Source organism: Megalopta genalis, chromosome 5 (genome assembly GCF_051020955.1).
Source record: "Megalopta genalis isolate 19385.01 chromosome 5, iyMegGena1_principal, whole genome shotgun sequence".
In the NCBI taxonomy this organism is placed as follows: domain Eukaryota; kingdom Metazoa; phylum Arthropoda; class Insecta; order Hymenoptera; family Halictidae; genus Megalopta; species Megalopta genalis.
In genome coordinates, this window is record NC_135017.1 from 18,827,296 (window position 1) to 18,847,171 (window position 19,876).

The following is a 19,876-nucleotide window of genomic DNA, read 5'->3' on the forward strand; positions in this document are numbered from 1 at the left end:
ATAATACAATATAATATTATATAATAATATGAATAATACAATATAATATTATATAACAATATGATTAATATAATATAATATCGTGCAATATTATTATATAACAATATGATTAATATATAATGTAATATCATACACACATAACATTATTAACATAATATACATATAATATTTGTACGTCCAACACAGTAAAAGAAAGAAGTCGGAAAGACGGGCGGGTTGAAGAAAGCACACCGGTCACATGATTTCTCCCATATTTATAGTATTTATATTTGTTTACATATAATTTTCCATATATGGTAATTATAATCGTAGTAGGCGAAAACAGTAATATTTGTTCAAGAACGGAACGGTCATAAGTGGCGAAGACGGAAAACCGAAAAATGGAGTGAAAGAAAAAGGCGTCAGGGAGGGAGGAAGGGAGGAAGGGGTTGGATAGGGAGGCGAGGGTGAAGGCTGCGAAAGGATGGCGCGAGGTGCGAAGATGGGAAGGACGCGTGTTGTCCAGGTGCAAAACACTCGGAAACAAGAGTTGCAGTTAGCTGTCGCGGCTACGGGGCTATTTTCCAAGACTTCTCCGTCGCATTCGGTTTATTTCATCTCCTCGGCACGGGAAGCAATTAACCCTAATAGGCGCTAAACCGTCGCTCGTTCTGCATGGGAATCCTACCGACTATTAATCCTATAGTTATTCTGTACGACCGCGATAATCGGAAATTATTAAAAATACACATCCTACAGATGTACCGTTAATGCGCATTATACATTGTGCAGAAAGTACTCTCAAGTGGATGCACCCTCGAGACGTTCGCTTAATCTGTTCCATCTTCTTTATCTTCTTCGTTTAGGCATTATAGTAGTTGAATACCGCTAGCTAGGCCATTTCTATTACAGACGACGGTGATCCGGGGAAGCGACTATTGAACTCTCTCTCTCTCCCTCTCTCTCTCGCTCTCTCACTCTTTCGATCTCTCTCTCTCTCTCTCTTTCCTTTTAAATACTTTTTCGTATTATCACTAAATGGGTTTGTTCGTGCTTGCTCCTCCTCTTTCTTCGCCAATTGGACACGCTACTTGTGCATGCATATCGTTCACGACTCCTGAAGGGTTTTCATGCGAACGCAAAAGCAACGCCGCGCCGCACGGTGGTCGATTTTCTCAGAAAATTAGACGAAAACGTTGTAAACGTTTCACATGGAAAATCCTTGCGCAGTACGATTTATCATCGCCCAATGCATAAAGCGCGATAGACACTAGACAATTTATTTTTACTAAAAACCCAAGAGAGGTGGAGATAACTCAGATTTGTTTAAATCGAAACAATTGGAAATTATTCGAAGCAGTGGTTCAAATTAAAATGATCGAAAATGCTTTAACTTGAAATAATCAAGAATTATTCGAATTGTTGAAATCTTGATAATCATATTCCCCTTCCGTCTGTCGCATTATTAAAAGGAATCGACCGCTGCGATCATCGATCGAGCCCGAAATATCGATCACCCGACGCGGCGCGAACAGAAAGAACGTCGTCGGAACGGAACGCAACGTTGTTCCCCGACGTTTTCATTAATGTTTCGCGTGATTTCATCCGCTGGGAACATTACGGTGACGTAATGTAATTTTACTCTTTTTATTGTCTAAAGAAGTTTTTCGTTAGGCTGCGCGTTTTATGCAGCTCGGTCGGCGCCTTTGAACGAGAACGACGCTTCGATTCGAAGCCCTCGCGTCGCCATCGATTCGTTCGTTCTCGGTTCGACGAAGACGTCGACGACGATATCGATTCTCCGTTAATCCGTACGTGGTCGCGGCGAAATCGTTTCGGAAAAGGTTTTTTTTCGCATAGAACAGTCGCAGCCTACGTGGAACGCAATGCAAAATGGAAGCGGATTTTCCGTCCGCGAAACGTGAAGATCGCGATTGCAAAGTAAACTATTAAAAACCTGTCCTCGAATCGGTACACGCTTATTCGAACAAGATTTTTCAAGAAGGAGATTATTCGTGTTTAATCGTCAGAATAAAACTAGTAGATGCTATTCCTTCGCCCTACGGATTATTCGTGTAATACTTCGCTTATTTCTCATCGGGAGATACAGCGACGACGATTGATCGGCGAGGAGCTGCTTCGTCGATGTTTCAGAGAGCCAATAAGTTAGAATAATCTTCATTGTTATTGGCTAATTATATTTTCATCGAGAAAGCGGTCAACAAAATTGCTCGGAAATTGATACGGATCTGAAAATGGCGACCCTTGCACGGACGCCATATTGCCGTTGCATTCTGTTAGAGCTCGTTACAATACGTATATATTATAATTATATGAATTATAATATTTACATATATAATTATGTTGCATTCTGTTAGAACTCGTTTTAATACGTATATATTATAATTATATGAATTACAATATTTACATAATTATAGAACAGTTATATGAAAATATTATAACATTATTATATCATAATTTGATAATAATATTATAATTACAATACATATGTACTATAATAACGTTATAATATTATCATATATTCATTTTATAATTATATTATTTATAATTATTATAATTATTATTATCGCTCTACGAGCGACGAGGACATTTTCCGAAATTCCGACGAAATTCCAACGAAATCGACGAGATAAAATTGCGAACGGCATCTGCGACGATTCTCGGTCCTCGACGATAAATCGTCAACGGTTATCTCGCGTCTACCATTGAAACGTTCGGCGTCGTTATTAAATTTCGAACAGCTCGCGAACGTTTCGAACAAGAATCACGGAGAGACTACATCGAACAGGAGAGAAACGCTATCCGAGAAAAGTCGATTCGACGAACGAGTAATATGTTCTCTGTCTCCGAATTCATTAACACTACGCCGCTAAACGCGAATCGTTCGAGAATCACCCCGCCGCGTTCCAGGCGCGCGAGCTCCCTAATATACGAATTATCACTTTTGCGTCTAAACGTGTATTCCATTCTCATCGACGCGTCTCACTCATAACCATTATCTCCATCAACAGATTTATTATAAAACATTATCATCTCGTGCACATCTCTTTTCTTTTATTATTTTTTTCCTTTTTTCTTCCCTTTTTGGTTTTTGCTTCCGCTTTTGCTCGTCTCGCGAGCACTCGTCGGACGCGTTCGACTCGTCCTGGTGAACATTCCGCGATAGGAATGTGCAACTAATTAACTAGACCGCGGATTCCGAGACGCGCAGATTTATGTTGGTTTGTTTTCTTCTATTTCGACGAACAACGGAATTCGTCGAGCGGAGAGGAAACTTACGGTTGCGTGAAACTTTATTCGCGTTTCTCTCTATTGTACGCGCGTTAACGCGGCGCCGCGATAAGTAGACTGCGGATCTTCGCGCGGAATGAACTGCGAGAAAACGTTTGTTGCCCCCGTTGCCGGGAGCAGCGTTTGCGGAGAAATAAGCTACGCCAGGAGCGGGGACAGGCGACGCGCGTGCCGCGAGCTCCGCGCAACGGCGCGGCGTGAACATTTTGTAACTCTGACCTGCGATCAAGGCTTAATTAACTAGCCGCATACTTACTAGAACAAATAATAATTATTAGTAATTATGTTAATACTCGGAAAGAGTTGATTCCTTAGGTGATTTGAAGTAACTTTTTCCTTAGCGAAAATGCAATCCGCCGCTTCATTCACGAGTTATTAAAGAAAAACACTGACCAATGAGACGCGAGCTCGGCTGGCGCAAGGCGGCGGAGCCAACGAGCGGTCGACGCCCAGTTTCACTGATTGGCTCGGCCGCCTAGCGCCAGGCGAGCTCTCGCCTTCTTATTGGTCAGCGTTTTTCGTTAATAACTCGTAAACGAAGCCGCGGATTGCATTTTCGCTAAGGAAAAAGTTGCTTTAAATCACCTCAGGAATCATTCCTTTCGAGACGTTAAGATAATTATGGAACTTCCTGTAGATTCCGTAGAATTTGATACTAATTTTCGGCGAAACAGAAGCTTCCGCTGCTCATAAACGATTTCGTTCGTTTCCTGTTCTCCAGCGTTTTCGAAACGACAAGGGTCAACAATTTCTTTCGAACCGAATCGATCAGCATTGTTCTCGCGTGAACGCGTCTCGAATCCCGCGGTCTACTAGAACATTAAAATACCTCGAAGACATCGTCTAACGTCTAATGTGTCTGTGCTTGGTCGTTCCTTTTGGTTTTACGGACAAAACGATTTCGTTACATATGTATCGTACGCTACCTTGTTATTGCAGTTTAAGAAAATACGGAAAATATTCGATCGCGAAGGGTTGACACTGTGACACGTGGGGGTACCTGGGTGCCCCGGAAACGGAATCTCCGCAGTATATTCGCGGAAATAAATAATTACGATCCAGTTCGGTTGTTTATAAATTTTAGAAACATAATAAATTGTAGACAAATTATATAGTATCATCAGAATCTAATTTTTATTGTTATTCTATTATTACGTTGAATTTCTGTGTGGAAATTAAATTAAATTAAATTGTTCTTATTAATTGACGACTCAATTATTTTTAGCAATATCGTACATCTCTCAGCTCAAAGACTGATGAACAAAAACCGAAAGAAAAGGATCGTAAATTATGTTCAATTATATTTTCAAGATGACTTCGTTATTCATTTCTGCGAATATTTCGCGACCGCGAGCGCTTCGCTCCCGTTTCCGGGCCACCCGGTAGACAAAATTCGCGCGACGCGTCGTTCGCGTCGCGCGATCCCGCTTCGATCATGCTCGACGAACTGCTCGACGCGGGTTAAGTATGAAGTTTTGAGCATTTTCAGGATTACAAACGGATGATCCCGCGAGTTCCATGTGGTTTAATCGTTGATCCGTCGGCGACCGAAATGCGAAACGTGCCCGGGCACACTATCGGACCACTCTCGGACACTCTATCCGATAAATATTGTTAATTGGTTCGTTAACGCGGCTCCACGGATGCTATCACAGCGGTCGGTGTGCTCCTGTGTCCGTTCTGATTTAGCCTCGCGGCGAGGAAGAAATTGGGGACCGGGACCGCGGTCGAGGAGAAGACCCGCGCGAGCTGCGAACCTCTCCGGCCTTTCTTCTTCAAGTTTCGGCCCAGTTTCTGGTAACTGGACGTGGTCGTGTTCGGCGACGGTAATTGGTAATTTACCGATCGGTAATTGGCGATCGCGCGTTCACGACGGTTCGCGTCGGTTTTCTCGGCAGAGTATGAAAACGCTTCGCAGAGGGAAAGCAATGAAGCTGATTCACGTCGGAGGTTCGAGTATCTTTAACGAAGGCATCGGTGGACCGCGGATTTTATGCATTTATGTTACAAATAAGATCGAATGGAAAATGGCAAAAACATTCGAATCATTTCACTGTATACACTGTCGCATCGTGACGCCGAATTATTAACCCTTTGCGCTCGAACGGCGCCGCTAAAAATGTCCATAGCGCGTTTCAAAGTCATTTTGACATTATCGAATTTCTTTATATTTCAAAAGCTGTAAATATCCTGCGACCAAATATCAATCAATTTGACGAACGCGTAAAATGTGATAAAAATCACGTCGAATGGAAATATCGCGGGTCGATGAAAGTATCTTGAATTTAGAGTCGAAGCGGACTTCGAAGGGTTGAAAAATCACCAAGGAAAGAAATAAATGTCTACGTAGCCCCTGCAATCTTGCAATGAATGAACACAATTTTTATTTTGCATAAAGATCCGCGGTCCGCTGATCGACGCGATAACGAATAATCGCTAAGCGATAATAATGAATAATCAATGTAACGAAGATGGGAAACGAAGATAAGAGTTTATAAAACAAAACAACAAAACATCGACGCCCGTTCTCCGCGATTCTTCCATTGAATATTGACGGTGTTGCACAGAGAATGACCGATTTCATTGACCGCGTTTTATCTCGCGATAAAAAAACGCAACCGGGAAAACTCCGATTTCTTGTAATATCGTTAACACACGCCTATCTTGTCGCCGAAAGTACATAAAATCGATTCGAGCATCGATTCATCGATTAACCATCGATCAATTAAACGGTTTATTATTTAAACTACGACGCGCACCCCTAATCCTTCTCGCAGGATGAACGCGCGGTTGCTTCGATGTGTCCGTGAATTTCATTCATTTAGCTTACGTCTATTACAGCCAACGGTGCCATAAAAATCGCACGATTACGTTCCCAGCTCGGTGTTACAGTAATGTCTCTCTAATTGACGCTCGGATTGTCCACGGAAATCGACAATTTGGGAAGAGGAGACACGATTATTCGAGCCTTGCGGTTTGTTTTTATAGCTACGAACTGTCAACAATTATAAAAACGTATAATAAATCGAATAATCGTATCTCCTCTTCCGAAATTGTCCATTTTCGTGCACAATCTGAGCGTCGGTTACGGAGACATTACTGTAGATTGCCTGTCGATGAAGAACAACGATCGCCTCGACCCGAGAAATACGGTAACAAGATTCGAGATTCGTCCAAAAGAAAATCGGCCATTCGGCTGTGCAACAGAGCGACTGGATCGTTTCAATTAAAAAATAGTTGGTTCGAAAACGAACGTATAAGAATCGGTCTCCTTGGCGACACTGCAAACGGGCCGGTTCCGGTGGTGTGCGGTCGCTCGGCGTCAAAAGCAAGGTTCACTGTCGATCGACACTCAAAAACCAGAGTACATAAATTAATATATTACATGTCGACTAAATAATAATAATAATAATAATAATAATAATTAGCATATACAAAAGACGTTGTGTGAGATAGACCGCCGGCGGACCAGTCCACGGCGGCAAAGAAAATTCTGTACGACGCGTGTTACAATCGAATACTTACTTTAATACGGTGAATTACAAAAGAAAATAATAGTAATAATAATAATAATAATAATAATAATAATAATAATAGTAATAATAATAATAATAATAATAAGAGAAACAGAGAATAGAGAAAACAAAACAAAAAGGGTTCCTTTGCAAACGTCGAGAATCGTGCACATCGGCGAACTCGTACTCCCGCGGTGAACGGAAACAGAAGGGGGCGGGAGGGGGGAATAATACAAAAATAAAAATGATGAGAACGGAGGAGAAACTGATGAACACGGACAGCGACGAGTATTGCAGATCCTCGGTGGTAGTAATCGCTATAAACGGTATAACATATTTAAAATGGAGAACGAAAAGAGAAGAAGAAGAAGAAAAATTTCTAGCTACGTGCGTTACATCTTAGCTGTGGTCAAAGCGGTCGCTGTGAAACGCGAGGAAAACGTGTACGCGAGAAACGTAGAAGAATCCGGGATGAGAAAGCGCATAAAAAGTCCGAACTATACATCTAATAAGATCCGAATATTCGAACGATCGGCTCGTGACGCAATCAAAATCGGGATCGCGTTTAAAGAGAGACACGTGTTTGGCGCCCTGAAAGCGTGGAATGATTTCTATCCAGGTCCAGGGTGAAAAGCTCCCGCAGCGACGTATCGAATGAAAGCGTTCTCAATTCGCTAACAGAACAGCATTCTTACACAGAACAATCGACAAGGACATTCGATCACTCTTCTTCAGGATCTATCGATCGTGTCTTGAGATCTATCGCACTCGATACGTTCGACCGCCACGTGTGATCTATGTATAATATATCACCGAATAAATATTGGAAAATTAAGCTGGATTTTATTCGCGGCACGAAGTTAAATCGTGGAAACGCCTTGCGACGATGTCTGATCACGAAATTATATTTTTTAAGGTCGACCACCCGTCTGGTTAACGGATTAAAAATGGGCCCATTCGATTCTCCATAACGAAAGCTTTTTGCTCGAGTACATAGAAATCACTGCACACTCTTAACAAGAAGAAAAACAAATGTGATCGATGAACGGTACAATGTGATCGCAAAGTAGAGCCCCTGATAGACGAGCAGATCTTACTGGAAAGCTTTTTAATAAATCGGCGTTTAATGATGTATCACTGGTGTAGAACAATATCGTTTGGTAACACAACGCATTCCAGTGGGTCTTCCCGGTTTCATATGGAAAGACGATGTGGCAAAAAGAATCTCATCTTTCGGAGAACATGGTTTCGATTAACACGTTGACTGCCAGACCAACTCTCCCTTATTAAAAAGTCCCACAAAGTCGAAACACACGCGTCTATCTTTTCAATGAAACGGCAACTTATAAGGCAATATTTATCACAGCAATTACTCATTTCAAGCTCATGGGCCCCAACTGAAGAACTCTCTAGAATCATTCGTTTTTCTTTTTTAGCGTTGAACCAATATCAGTGTCACCTACGTCCGGTTGGTGGGACGGTCAAAGTGTTGAATCACAATAATTATAATTATTATATAACAGTTATTATATATTAATTATTATTATCATATAATATGTTGGAGATTGAACGACGTTAACATGTTCCCTCTAACGCAAAAGCTTGGACGTTTCGTAAGCGTTAAATTATTATTCAATAACATGTTCGAATAATATTGAAAGACGGTTTAAAGAGAGAATTAAGAATCGTTCAAGAATCTCTCGATCGTGTTCGTGCTCGAGCCTCTTTTATCGGAGCGCTTGATGAATAATATCGGATCTAATTTACGGTCACGTTGTACCACTTTTCGTCGCGACGGTGCCGACAAGCAACAAACAAATCGATGAGAGAAAACAGGAATCCTCGAATTTATCGTTTCGCGCGAACCTATCACTCGGTTTACAATCAATTACGAAGGCATGCGCGGTTAATATCTATTCCTTTACGAACCCTTTGCACCCGGCATATATTATCGAGACCAAATCGAACGAACAGATTCATAGAATTTGTCTATTTTATAGTCGACGGTATAACATTCTTCGAGCAAACAGTACGACGTATAGAAAAACGAGAACGCATTACAATATCATAAACTTTATATTATATATATATTTATATATATATAGATTTATATATATATATATCTTTCTTCCTCTCTCTTTCTCACTCTCTTTCTCTCGGTCCATTCTCTCTCACACGCGCGCGCACACACACACATCACTCGAAAATTTTCTTTCTTTTCTTCCGTTTAAACGTTACAGAGTATTATATAGATTTGTTCGTTTCTTTTTTTTTTCGTTTTTTTAAACTTAACTTCGTAAATAACATTCGAAAACAAGGTCGCCGAGATGGCGGCGAAAGAAAGGAAATTTCGCGTGCAAAGGGTTTCACAACGAACTCCGTCTCGTGGACCCACGACTCTCTGGTACAATACAAGATCGCGATCGGGACCGGTCGTTTAACAGAACAGCGCCGACTCAACGTAAACATCTAATGAAGAACATCTTTGGGAACGATAACAGAGAGTAATGGAAAAAGAAAAAGAAAAAGAAAAAAAGAATCATTTGCTATAGATTCGATATAACAATAACAGAAAAATAGCCCTTAATTACATACACACCGATCGGATTATACGTACGCGTGTTTATATTAATAAATTAAGAACATTCAAGCTATATCGGACTGTTCTGTTAACAACAGCGATAAAAAAAAACAAACGTTCTCCCGCAATCGATTTCACTTCATTTCACTTCATTCTTTTTTTTCGTTTTTGTTTATATCATTTTCTTAAATATCGTTTATAACACTCGCGGCTAAATTAAACATCTCTGCCCAGCTTCTCATGCTTTAACCGTTTGCACTCTCTTGTTCATTCAATAATAATATACACGGTGAATATAATAAATGCACGCGTTCGGGAGTCTTTCGAGATTCTTAAAAAAGAGAAAGAAAAAAAGGAAAAATCATAAATAATACTTGAACGTCCATCGAAACGTGAAAAGAAACAGATTCCAATCTCCGTCTGAAAGTCCCAACTGAACACGATCGTCGAAATCAATCGTCGCGTAAATGAATTTCATCGCGAGAGATCACCCTCTCGATCCGGCTGTTCTATTCGTGTCCGATTAAAATAGAAAGCAGTTCTTCGCGGTTAAAAATGTTTTCGTGATATTTAAACGAACGAGAAGTTCGCAATGAGTAACAATGGAATTTCTAAATGGCACATTTAATGATCGAGTTAGACGTAAAAAGTTGTATCGTGCAATAAAACTCTGCAGCAATTAAAATCAAGCAATCTCGTTTTGTATTGAAATTCAAGAACGCGAGTCCTCTTAAAAATCCTCTTTATTAAAACGTTCTATTCTTTATACTTGAACCGATGAATCTTCATCGTCCCATCGAACGATCGTTATTCGTCTCTGTCTTTCCATTTTTGGTCGTGCACGACACATCGTTCTATTTATATCAGTATAAGAGTATTTGCCTTTCGAAATAATAATAATACTGTATTTCTACAAGAACAATCGAACCCCGAAGGTTCGCCATCGTCATCGCGAAACTAAACATCCGAGTGCAAAGGATTAAATGCGATCAGTGCAATCAGCAGTTTCACTCTACCCATCCAAATGTGGTCAATTCTCCGCAATTTAGGCTCGGATTGTGCAAAAAAATGGACAATTTGAGAAGAGATAGATACGATCGTTTGAGCCTCGCGGCTCGTTTCCATAGTTACCGATTGTTAACAAGTATAAAAACGAGCCGCGAGGCTCGAATAAAGTTCTCCCTAATTCGCGCTCCGATTCTGCAGAAAAGTGGACAATTCAGGGAGAGTAGATGCGATTATAGAAAAACCTTGCAACTAGTTTTCATAGTTATACATTGTCGAGAACTATAAAAACGGGCCACGAGGTTACTTTATAATCGTATACAGCCTCCTCAAATTGAAAAATGGACAATTTGGGGAGAGTAGATACGATTATAGAACAACCTTGCGACTAGTTTTCATAATTATAAATTGTCAAGAACTATAGAGACGAGCCACGAGGTTACTTTATAATCGTATATAGCCTCCCCAAATTGTCCACATTTCTGCAGAATCCGAGCGCGAATTAGAGAGTATTTAACGCAACCGCGACTCCTCTCCCGAAAACGTCAATGTTGGTGCACGATCCGAGCGCGAATTAGGGCGAAATTAGCCGCACTCCGTCGCGCGACGCGATGGTGGCATTTTTCACGCGGGAAACTCTGACCGTGTCTCATAAATATCAATCCTTCTAATATCAATGAAGGGATGGTCTAGATGTTCTCTGCTTTAACCTAGCTAAAAACGCTTGCTCCCCGTCGTCCTCCGTCTTCGACAATATCCCACGGAAGCTTTCCGATCTGTACTTGTCCCTCAAGAACGTCCGCCTCTCCTCTTTGTACTTTTCTATCCTCTCGCGGCATTGCGGATCGCCCAGGTCCAGTCCGCTCAGGTTCTTCAGGTGAATCTTGTCGGAGTTGCACGACATGTTCGTACCGGCGCCGACGTTCGGCGTGGAGCTGTGCTGCGAGTCCTCGCAGGACTGTTTCACCGGCAGGGAGGCTTTCTCGGTCATCTTGTTGAACTTCGCCTCGTCCAGCGACCGGCTCAGGGACGCTCTGGTGGCCCTGGCGTGGCGCGCCCTGAGGCACGGCGGCAGATGCTGCGAGTTCAACGGCGACTCCTCGGACTTGCCCCTGGCGGTGTCCAACTCCTGCCTCATCTTCCGTTCCCTGACTATCTCCCGGCCGATCTCCGAGTCGAAGCTCCTCCGGTCCTTGCTGCTCTCGGTCTCGTACCTTCTTCTCGGTGGAATGGTCAGATCGCCGCCCACCATTCCGCCGGACAGTCGTTGCAACGCCAGTTCCTGAAGTATCGCCGCGGTGTCACGGAGAACGATCGAGTCGTCGACCGGCGAGGACGCGTTCGAGAACGTGCAGGACGAGTTCAAGGACGTGGTCTCGGACGCGCCCTCCGGCGGATGGGCGATCTCGCTGGGCTCCGCCGCGTTCTCCGACGGTATGATCACCTCGATGTGCTCCTGCGGCTGCGCGCTCTTCAGGTTGTTGCACTTCGGGCTCTCGTCGGCGCGCTGGTACTGTTTGTGCTGCTGACTGTTGTTCTTCGCCGGCTCCTTCCGCGGCACGTACTCGAAGCTTTGGCACTTATCCGTCTTGTTCGGGCAACGCGGCTTGTTATTGTCGGTCAGGGACAGATCGAGGTCCTTCTTGCTCGGCTTGCCGGTGAACGAGCGACGGTCGCTCTGGTACTGGGGCTTCTGGTGCAGCTGCAGGGAACGCCGGATGTCCTGTTGCTGGAACTCCGCGTTCCTCGAGGCTCCCTGCGCGTTCTCGAACGTCTCCTCCCCGAGGATCTGATCCTCCTTCACCGAGCTCTCGCTCCTATTGTACGCCTTCGTATTGTCTAATTGCGCGTAACACGTGGACACCTCGTGCACCATCTCGTTCGGCTTCTGGTTCAAACGAACGCTCGCTAGGCTGACGGTGCAGACCTTCTGGTTGCCGTTCTCGCGATCGTGCATCGCCGACTCGACCAGACCGTAGCTCCCTTGCCCGTTGAAGTTCCCGGAGGTTCTCTGAACCGAGCCGCCGTTGTGCTCCTCCAGATCTCTGTCGACGACGTCGAACGTCATCTCGCCGGACTCTTGGGGAAGGCTCGGGCTCTCGGTGAGGTCGCTGACCCCGATGCAAGACGTGTCCGTGTCCACCGTGGAGCCCATGGTCAGGTCCAAAGAGGTTCTCGAGACGTTCTCCGACATCGATCTAAGCTGCGGACAGTCGGTCGCTATGGCAAGGTTCACGGTGCCTTCCAAGGGGTCCTTGGGACTGCTCGAGTCGCTGGTGGGCGACGTGATCGATCCGGTCCTCTCGACTATCACCCATTCGCCGGAATCGTTCGTGTTCGACGCCATCTGCTGCGTTTCCGTGTTGGTGAACATCTTGTCGGAGCTGTCGCAGATCACGAAACCGGAGTCCGGTAGGTCCTCGATGGTCTGCTCGTAGGACATCGGCGAGTCGAGATCGGTGGCGCTCGACAACGGCATACCTTGCAGCTCGTTTCTGTGCGCGTTAGAGCTCTCGGCGAGGTCGTCGCCGTTCTGGCAGCTGATCGATTTGTTCGACGAGTCGCTGGTTCGCGCGTCTCTGTTCTCGCTGCGGGACGATTTGCTCTCGTCCGTCGGACACGAGCTCGATCTGTTCCCCGGGTCCTTGCAGCTGGACGCCGACTTGATCGATTCTACGGTGCTAGGGTGGGACATTAGCCTGTCGCAAGGCGTCATCTCCTGGTCGACGTCCGACGCTGCCAGGCTCGACTCCTTCTTCGCCGTCTTCTGAGCCTTGGAAGACTCCTTCTCGTCGTACAGGTCGACGCGTTTCTCGCACGTGATCATCCTCTCGCAGGACTTCCCGTTACTCTGGCCCTCTACGTTTACGGATAACCTATGACTAGGGTCGGATGATTTATCGGAAGACACGCTAGTTCTGTTCAGCTTGCTCGCGTTGCTCTGATCGTCGTCGATCTCTAACGGTAAGGTGAAGCTTCGGAAACTTATCCTAGGACTGTTGGCTGGGATCGGTGACGCGGAGTGCGGGGTGCCGTGCAACGTCGCCGGTGTCAACGGCGTCGACGCCTCGGACAACAACGGAAGGTACCCTGGCGTGGGTAATGGGGATGGGGTGTCCATGCTGTGCACGTCTGCGGATACCATCACCTACGGATACAAGGTAATAGATCAGTACACGTTATGATTGTTAATGATCTGAATGATATTTTGGGACACTGGGTTTTAGACTTTATCGAAGGAAATTATAACTCAATTATTTCGAGTATTTAGCTTGCCAGGCTTTTTCTCTGAAAATTTCTTCCGATTTCGATTTTGGCGGCAGAGTTCGCTGACCATTGTTCTAGAATAATAGTACAATATACGCTGAAATAGATTGAATTGTAGGAAGCGGAGAAGTAGACAAGTGTGTCTTTTAAATAATGTTATTGCAGTATTTTATGTTCTGATAAGTAGCTCTCATTGTTGCTATTTTTGGACTACTAAAATATTATTTATTTGAATGGAGAACATTCACGCCTAGATTTTATATGATTTTATATTTCAATGGAACGTCTTCCATTTGACCCTTTCATAGGCACTGAGAACTATGCTTCGCACCCTCTTTTAATGCAGATAAGGACCACCAGGCTAAAATGTTTCCACCGTTGAAAATTCATACCGACGCGAAAGCCTTCGTAGCCCGCAAAAGGATTAGAACCATTTGCAAATAACGACGAAGACATCGTTTCGTCAGAAATGAAATGTACCTGATCAGGACTTTGGCTATCAATGAAGCGCAACTCAACGTCGCATTGCAGTCTTTCCTCCAATCTCGATCTCTTCCTCTTCGATCCGCCGGTGTTCGCGGTATTCTGGGCCCCTTCCATCCTCTGCCTCCTCGGGGACGCCTCGACGGACGCGACGCCCCCGCTCTCCTCCTCGGAGAACATCCTCATCTCCCGTTCCTCGAGGTCGAAGTTGAGCTGTATCTCGGAGAGGTCGAGCGGGGAGGTCGGATTGGGCGCGTCCGCCAAATGATCGAAGTACGAGTCGTGGGAAACCGAGCGGCTGTGCCCGCAGGGCCTGGCCGGCGGCGGACCCAGAAGAGGGCCCAGGCTGTCCTCGCCGTCCAAACTGTCGGCGCTTTTCACCGGTCTCAACCGTCGCAACGAGTTTAAGGAACTTGGCACCGTTTCTGTTTGAGGTGGCGTGCCAACTTGTCTCGGTTTCCCCCTGGCACCCGGACCACCCCTACCAAACAAAGCTCTCCAGTTCAACGAGGGCGAGCGCTTCGAGCCGTTTCTCTTTCGCGGCAGCTCTATCACCGTGTGGTACTGCAACGACATCCCGGCTGGCCCGGCGCCCACCTCTATGTAATCCGGCTCGCCTCTCAGGCTTCTGTTCCGAGCCTCCTCCAGGCTCAGCAATCTCGCCGGCGTCGTGATCGCCAACGATTTCGGCCGTCCGACCGGGCCGTCGCCGAATATTAATTCCGCGTAACAAACTAAGAACTCCGTGACGACCGCCTGCACCCCGACACCCTGCAACGCCGCCACGCCGCCCACTTCCAGCTCCTTGCACCTCAACAGGTTCGGGGCCCACACGATGGCGATGTTCCGAGGCGTCATACCGGTCTCCGTGCCGCGGGCCGCGACTCGCACCAAGTGCCGCATAAGATACTCTAATGTTCTGCAAACGTTTCACAATTTTAGGATATATTTTTAGCTTGTGTCTAGATCGTCTCGCGTATTCCAAGAATATGCTCTTTTCGTTTCTTAAACGTTTAAGAGGATTATTTGGAATCGACAGAACTTCCCTCGGAAGGGAAGACGCTCTTTGTCGAGCAGAATTTGTTTAATTTCCAATTCTTTAATGCGCAAACGCTAGAATGCAATTACTACCAAACGTAACACTTATTAGAATATGAAAGTCTACATTTTACAATTATCAGAGCTACATTGTGTATCGAAAAGTTACGTCGTCCGCGTTGTACAGTTAAATTCTTCCTCGAAAGAAGAAACGCATAATTTTGCGATTTACAATATCTTTGTAATTGTGACGATTTTTACAATACTCGAATGGACGAGTATTTTATTCCTTTTAATATATGAATAATCATAGATAAGAAATGTACGCGTTACACGCTGCGATAAATATTACTTTCTACTCAGAGAGTAACATTCGAATCTGAGAGCATCGTCTCGATATTCGCTTTCCGCCGAGTCCGATCCGGACGGCGAAGACTCGCGGTATCACGAGCACCCGAAAACGAATTTGTTCGCCGACACGATGATGTACCTGTAGTGAGGTGGTGGTAATTTCCTAACGGTGTCCCTCATCCGCCTTAGTCTTTCCGCATCGGTGTTAGCCTGGACCGCGCTAACGAAAGTAGAATAAAGCTGGTATGTACAGAGTGGATTCGGCAGCTCTCTGAAGTACATTTTCAATAGGGACGCCACCGAGTGGATGTCTTGTAGAATACTTTCATCGGAATGCAATGCAGGAACACGATCCTCGTCGAACGCGTTTCGTAATCTCTGGATGTTCGACGTCACGCCGCTTAGACGGTATATGCCGTCGACCAGGCCATGCTTCTCGATGAACTCGGTGCAACATGTTAGAACGGTGGGCACTGCAATCGCAAACGTTGAAATTAGGGGATGACGTCGCGCCCTTCTGTACACGTTCGTTGAACAGACGAACAGTAAATTCTCCCCAATTTTCCTTCAGCTTGCAAACGAGAATGGACAATTGTGGAGGAGGTGGTACGATTATTCGAGGCTCGCTGTTCATTTTTACAGTTGCCGATTGTCAATAATTATAAAATAAAAACGAGCTACGAGGCTCGAACAATCGTATCTCCTCTTCTCAAGTTTTCGTTCACAAGCTGAAGGAAAATTAGAGAGAATTTACTGTACCTACCGGCAACATTTTACAGGAATTAATAAATCAAAGATTTTGTGGGTTTATTTATACAGTATAAATCGTATCGGCGACATTCGAGTGCAAAGGGTTAACTATCAGATATTCATCTGAATCAACGTTTCTCAGAAGTTACAACAGAAGTTGCGTCACAAGGCCAAGCGAGCATCTTTCAAAAAATTAAAGAAGCTCTATGCTTGTTGACAGAAATATAACGGTTCGAATTTTTGGGCCACCAGTTTGTAGAAAGAGAGCATAAAAAGCAAGTGGTCCACGTACCATCGTGACCCGAATTCAACAGATGTTCGCCCAAGTCGCAACCGAACACACGCTCCTTCAAGATTCCAGACTGTTTCAATCGCCTCCTAGACGGTCTATTCAGAATAAACGATCTAAAGAAGGCGATCAGCTTCCCGTGCTTCCTGAACACCGGCTTCACCGGCAGCTTCGACCTGACCGTCGTCGACACTGTCAGATGCCTCGGAACTTTGTCTCCTATCACGGCCACGCATTCCGCCGGAAAAAATCCGACCGCGAACCCGTGCTTCCCGCGCCACCACGTGCTTTCCCCTGGCGGAGGCATGTCTATCACGGATATCATGTCCCCGACCTGGAAATCAGAAAAATTATACGTCAGTTTCGTGCTCGGGCGTCGTTCGTTTGTTGTGCAATATTGCTTGCTCGCGAAGAGCAAGCTTGCTTTGCAAGTACAGTAATGTCTCTCTAACTGACGCTCAGATTGTCCACGAAAGTGGACAATCTGGGAAGAGGAGATACGATTGTTCGAGCCTTGCGGTGTATTTTTATAGTTTTAAATTGTCCACAATTATAAAAATGAGCTGGAATAATCGTATCTGCTCTTCCCAAAGTGGACAATCTGGGAAGAGGAGATACGATTGTTCGAGCCTTGCGGTGTATTTTTATAGTTATAAATTGTCCACAATTATAAAAATGAGCTGGAATAATCGTAACTGCTCTTCCCAAAGTGGACAATCTGGGAAGAGGAGATACGATTGTTCGAGCCTTGCGGTGTATTTTTATAGTTTTAAATTGTCCACAATTATAAAAATGAGCTGGAATAATCGTATCTGCTCTTCCCAAATTGTCCATTTTAGTGGACAATCTGAGCGTCAGTATGGGAGACATTACTGTATTCTCATCCCCAAAAAAGGAAAATAGTATTTGCATTGATTATATTGAATTGATAAAATAACAGAGCATTGAAGAAGACGATTAATGATCTTGGAATGACCTGAGGGTTTTTTTTTTGTTCTATAAGAAGCTCTGTTGAAGACCTTCGAGCAATAATTATGCGATAGTAGCAAATGAATAACGATTCTCTGTTGAAGAACAATGGAGTACATACACTGTGTTAAGAATAAATATCGAGTACATGTTACTTCCACTCTATTTTGACGCTATGAACACTTCGCTGTCCCTAATTGTACTGGCTAGTTGTTTCCGTATTACAGCATTATCACATGGCTAGAGATTATTGTACATCGTAACCGCATCTATCGTCATTTCCTGGCGAATAAGTTGGCAATGCATTCAAGTATATATATGTAACTATGATAAGTGATGCCAGGATGTTATAAAACAAATAGAATGACCCTTCTGTGGCTAATACGGTTTCGTACAAATTTTAAAACCGTGCGTGTAAAAGATACAAGATGAATAGGAAAGAAATAGTCTGAACCATATCTGTGCTATAATATCGCTGTTGCAAGAGATTCAAGAAATTATGATTGCAAGAAGAACGCTGGATTATAACGGATAAAAGCTTGAGCTGTGAGAAACTAGGAACGCGCTTATTTTTATCGTATTTAGAAATGTGATCAACAGCAACGTGAAAGATTCTATTGGGTTATTATGTTTCTCTGTTACACAGTGTACATAGGGTCTGTAATTATCATAAGTAATAAGCCTTTATAATTATGACGAGTAATAAGCCTTTATAATGATTACAAGTAACAAGCCTTTATAATTATTACAAGTAACAAGTCTCTACAATTATTACAAGCAGAGAAGCCTCTAATAATGATTACAAGTAACAAGACATTCCTCATGCAAAATGAAATGGCAAGGGTGAATACAATTTTTCATCTCAATTATTCAGGGCTTAGTATTCCAATAGGAGAAAATCGAGTCTCAGAATTCCTCGAGTATGCCTGGCATTCGATTAAACGCTATGAGTACCCATAAGTAACATCATCATCATCAATATCATATTCTCAAGTTCAGCGAACACTGTTACCCTAGCCATAAACAATTATCTACCACCGTCTAACCGTCTATGTTTTACTTGAAATTCTGCCAGAGAGTTTAAATCAATCTGTCTCGCACGTTCAATAAAATATTATACAAGCAACAAAGAATTACATTACTTACAAGTACACGATACACTTGAAACATTGAAACTCGATTTTCTAGAAAATCAAGCCCTGGACGACGACATTTCTTTTTACACAAAGGCAGTCAAGTCATGCTTATTCATATTTTACAACAATTAAAGACTCTCTATGTTACACTATTTTACAATTTTACATCACTTACAAGTACACGATATACACTTTATACATTTTGAAACTCGACTATCTAGAAAATTCAGCCCTGGACGATATTTATCCTCGCACAAAGGCGATCATCACGTGCTCGTTCCTTGCAACAATTACGACCTTCTATGTTACACTATTTTACAATGATCGCAACATCCACGGATCCGTAAGCCGGCACGAATCATTGCTTTCGCCGTGCGAAAGGATCCTGATAAAAACAAATGTTCCGTCGTTCCCCCAAGTTGATCCTTCGACGATCCTTTATCGATCGTCGTCGCGGCCGAAGCTTCTTCCGAAGCTCCTGCCTTTCGGCGAGAGACGGGCCCGTTAATTTCGTCCCGCGTTTTCTCGGCTAGAAAGTCTCTTTTCTCACCTGGAAGGATATTTCATCCGGTGCCTGTGCCACATACGGCCTGACTGCGTAAGCCGCGGCCACCGCGGGCGTGTTAATAGGACAGGAGTCCGACTCCGGGACGAGGATTCTTCTTCCTCTATTATCTAGTTGCAACCAATTCAATACTGGACCGCAGTTTAGGCCTTCATGATTCAACTGGGAGAACCGATTCAGGTAGTCCTTCAGTATATCACAGGTGTTTTTCGACCGAGCGTCCGGCAGCTTGGTCAGCGAGGAGAATTTCCTGTCGAATATGCAACGGTGCAGCTGCTTGTCGAACATAACAAAATTATCGTAGGATCGTTGCAGGGTCCAGCACGCGTCCCCGGATGTAACTCTGACCGCGTAGCTGTCGGAATCATTGGAACCCTCGCTAAGCGAAACCTGCAATTAAACGATTTCCATTGTTCAATTCTCGACTGGTGGTAACGCATCGGTTTTATTAAGTTTAGTACTCCCTGATTGTCGCTCGACTTGGAAACGAAAATGGACGAATTTGGGAAGAGGAGGTGCGATTATTCCAGTTTTTTGTGGCTCGTTATTGTGTTTTTTTTTTGGTGATCGATTACTATAAAAACGAGCCGCAAGGCTCCAACAATCGCGTCTCCTTTCTCTAAATTGTCCATTTTT

General features: G+C 44.1%; 1 protein-coding gene across 7 annotated transcripts in view; it reads right to left on the bottom strand.

Moving 5' to 3' along the window:
* Positions 1 to 239: 239 nt before the first annotated feature.
* Positions 240 to 19,876, bottom strand: part of CdGAPr (GTPase-activating protein CdGAPr) — a 67,799-nt gene continuing 48,162 nt past the window's right edge. For 6 of the 7 annotated variants that reach the window (XM_033469123.2, XM_033469122.2, XM_033469121.2 and 3 more), the window contains 5 exons: positions 19,226 to 19,630; positions 16,574 to 16,904; positions 15,671 to 16,004; positions 14,140 to 15,061; positions 240 to 13,540 (listed from right to left, as the gene is read on the bottom strand). In XM_033469123.2, the coding sequence (XP_033325014.2) occupies positions 11,066 to 13,540; positions 14,140 to 15,061; positions 15,671 to 16,004; positions 16,574 to 16,904; positions 19,226 to 19,630 (4,467 nt within the window). In that variant the 3' untranslated portion in view covers positions 240 to 11,065. The remainder of the gene's footprint in view (positions 13,541 to 14,139; positions 15,062 to 15,670; positions 16,005 to 16,573; positions 16,905 to 19,225; positions 19,631 to 19,876) is intronic. The other variant, XM_033469126.2, reaches the window with a different exon arrangement.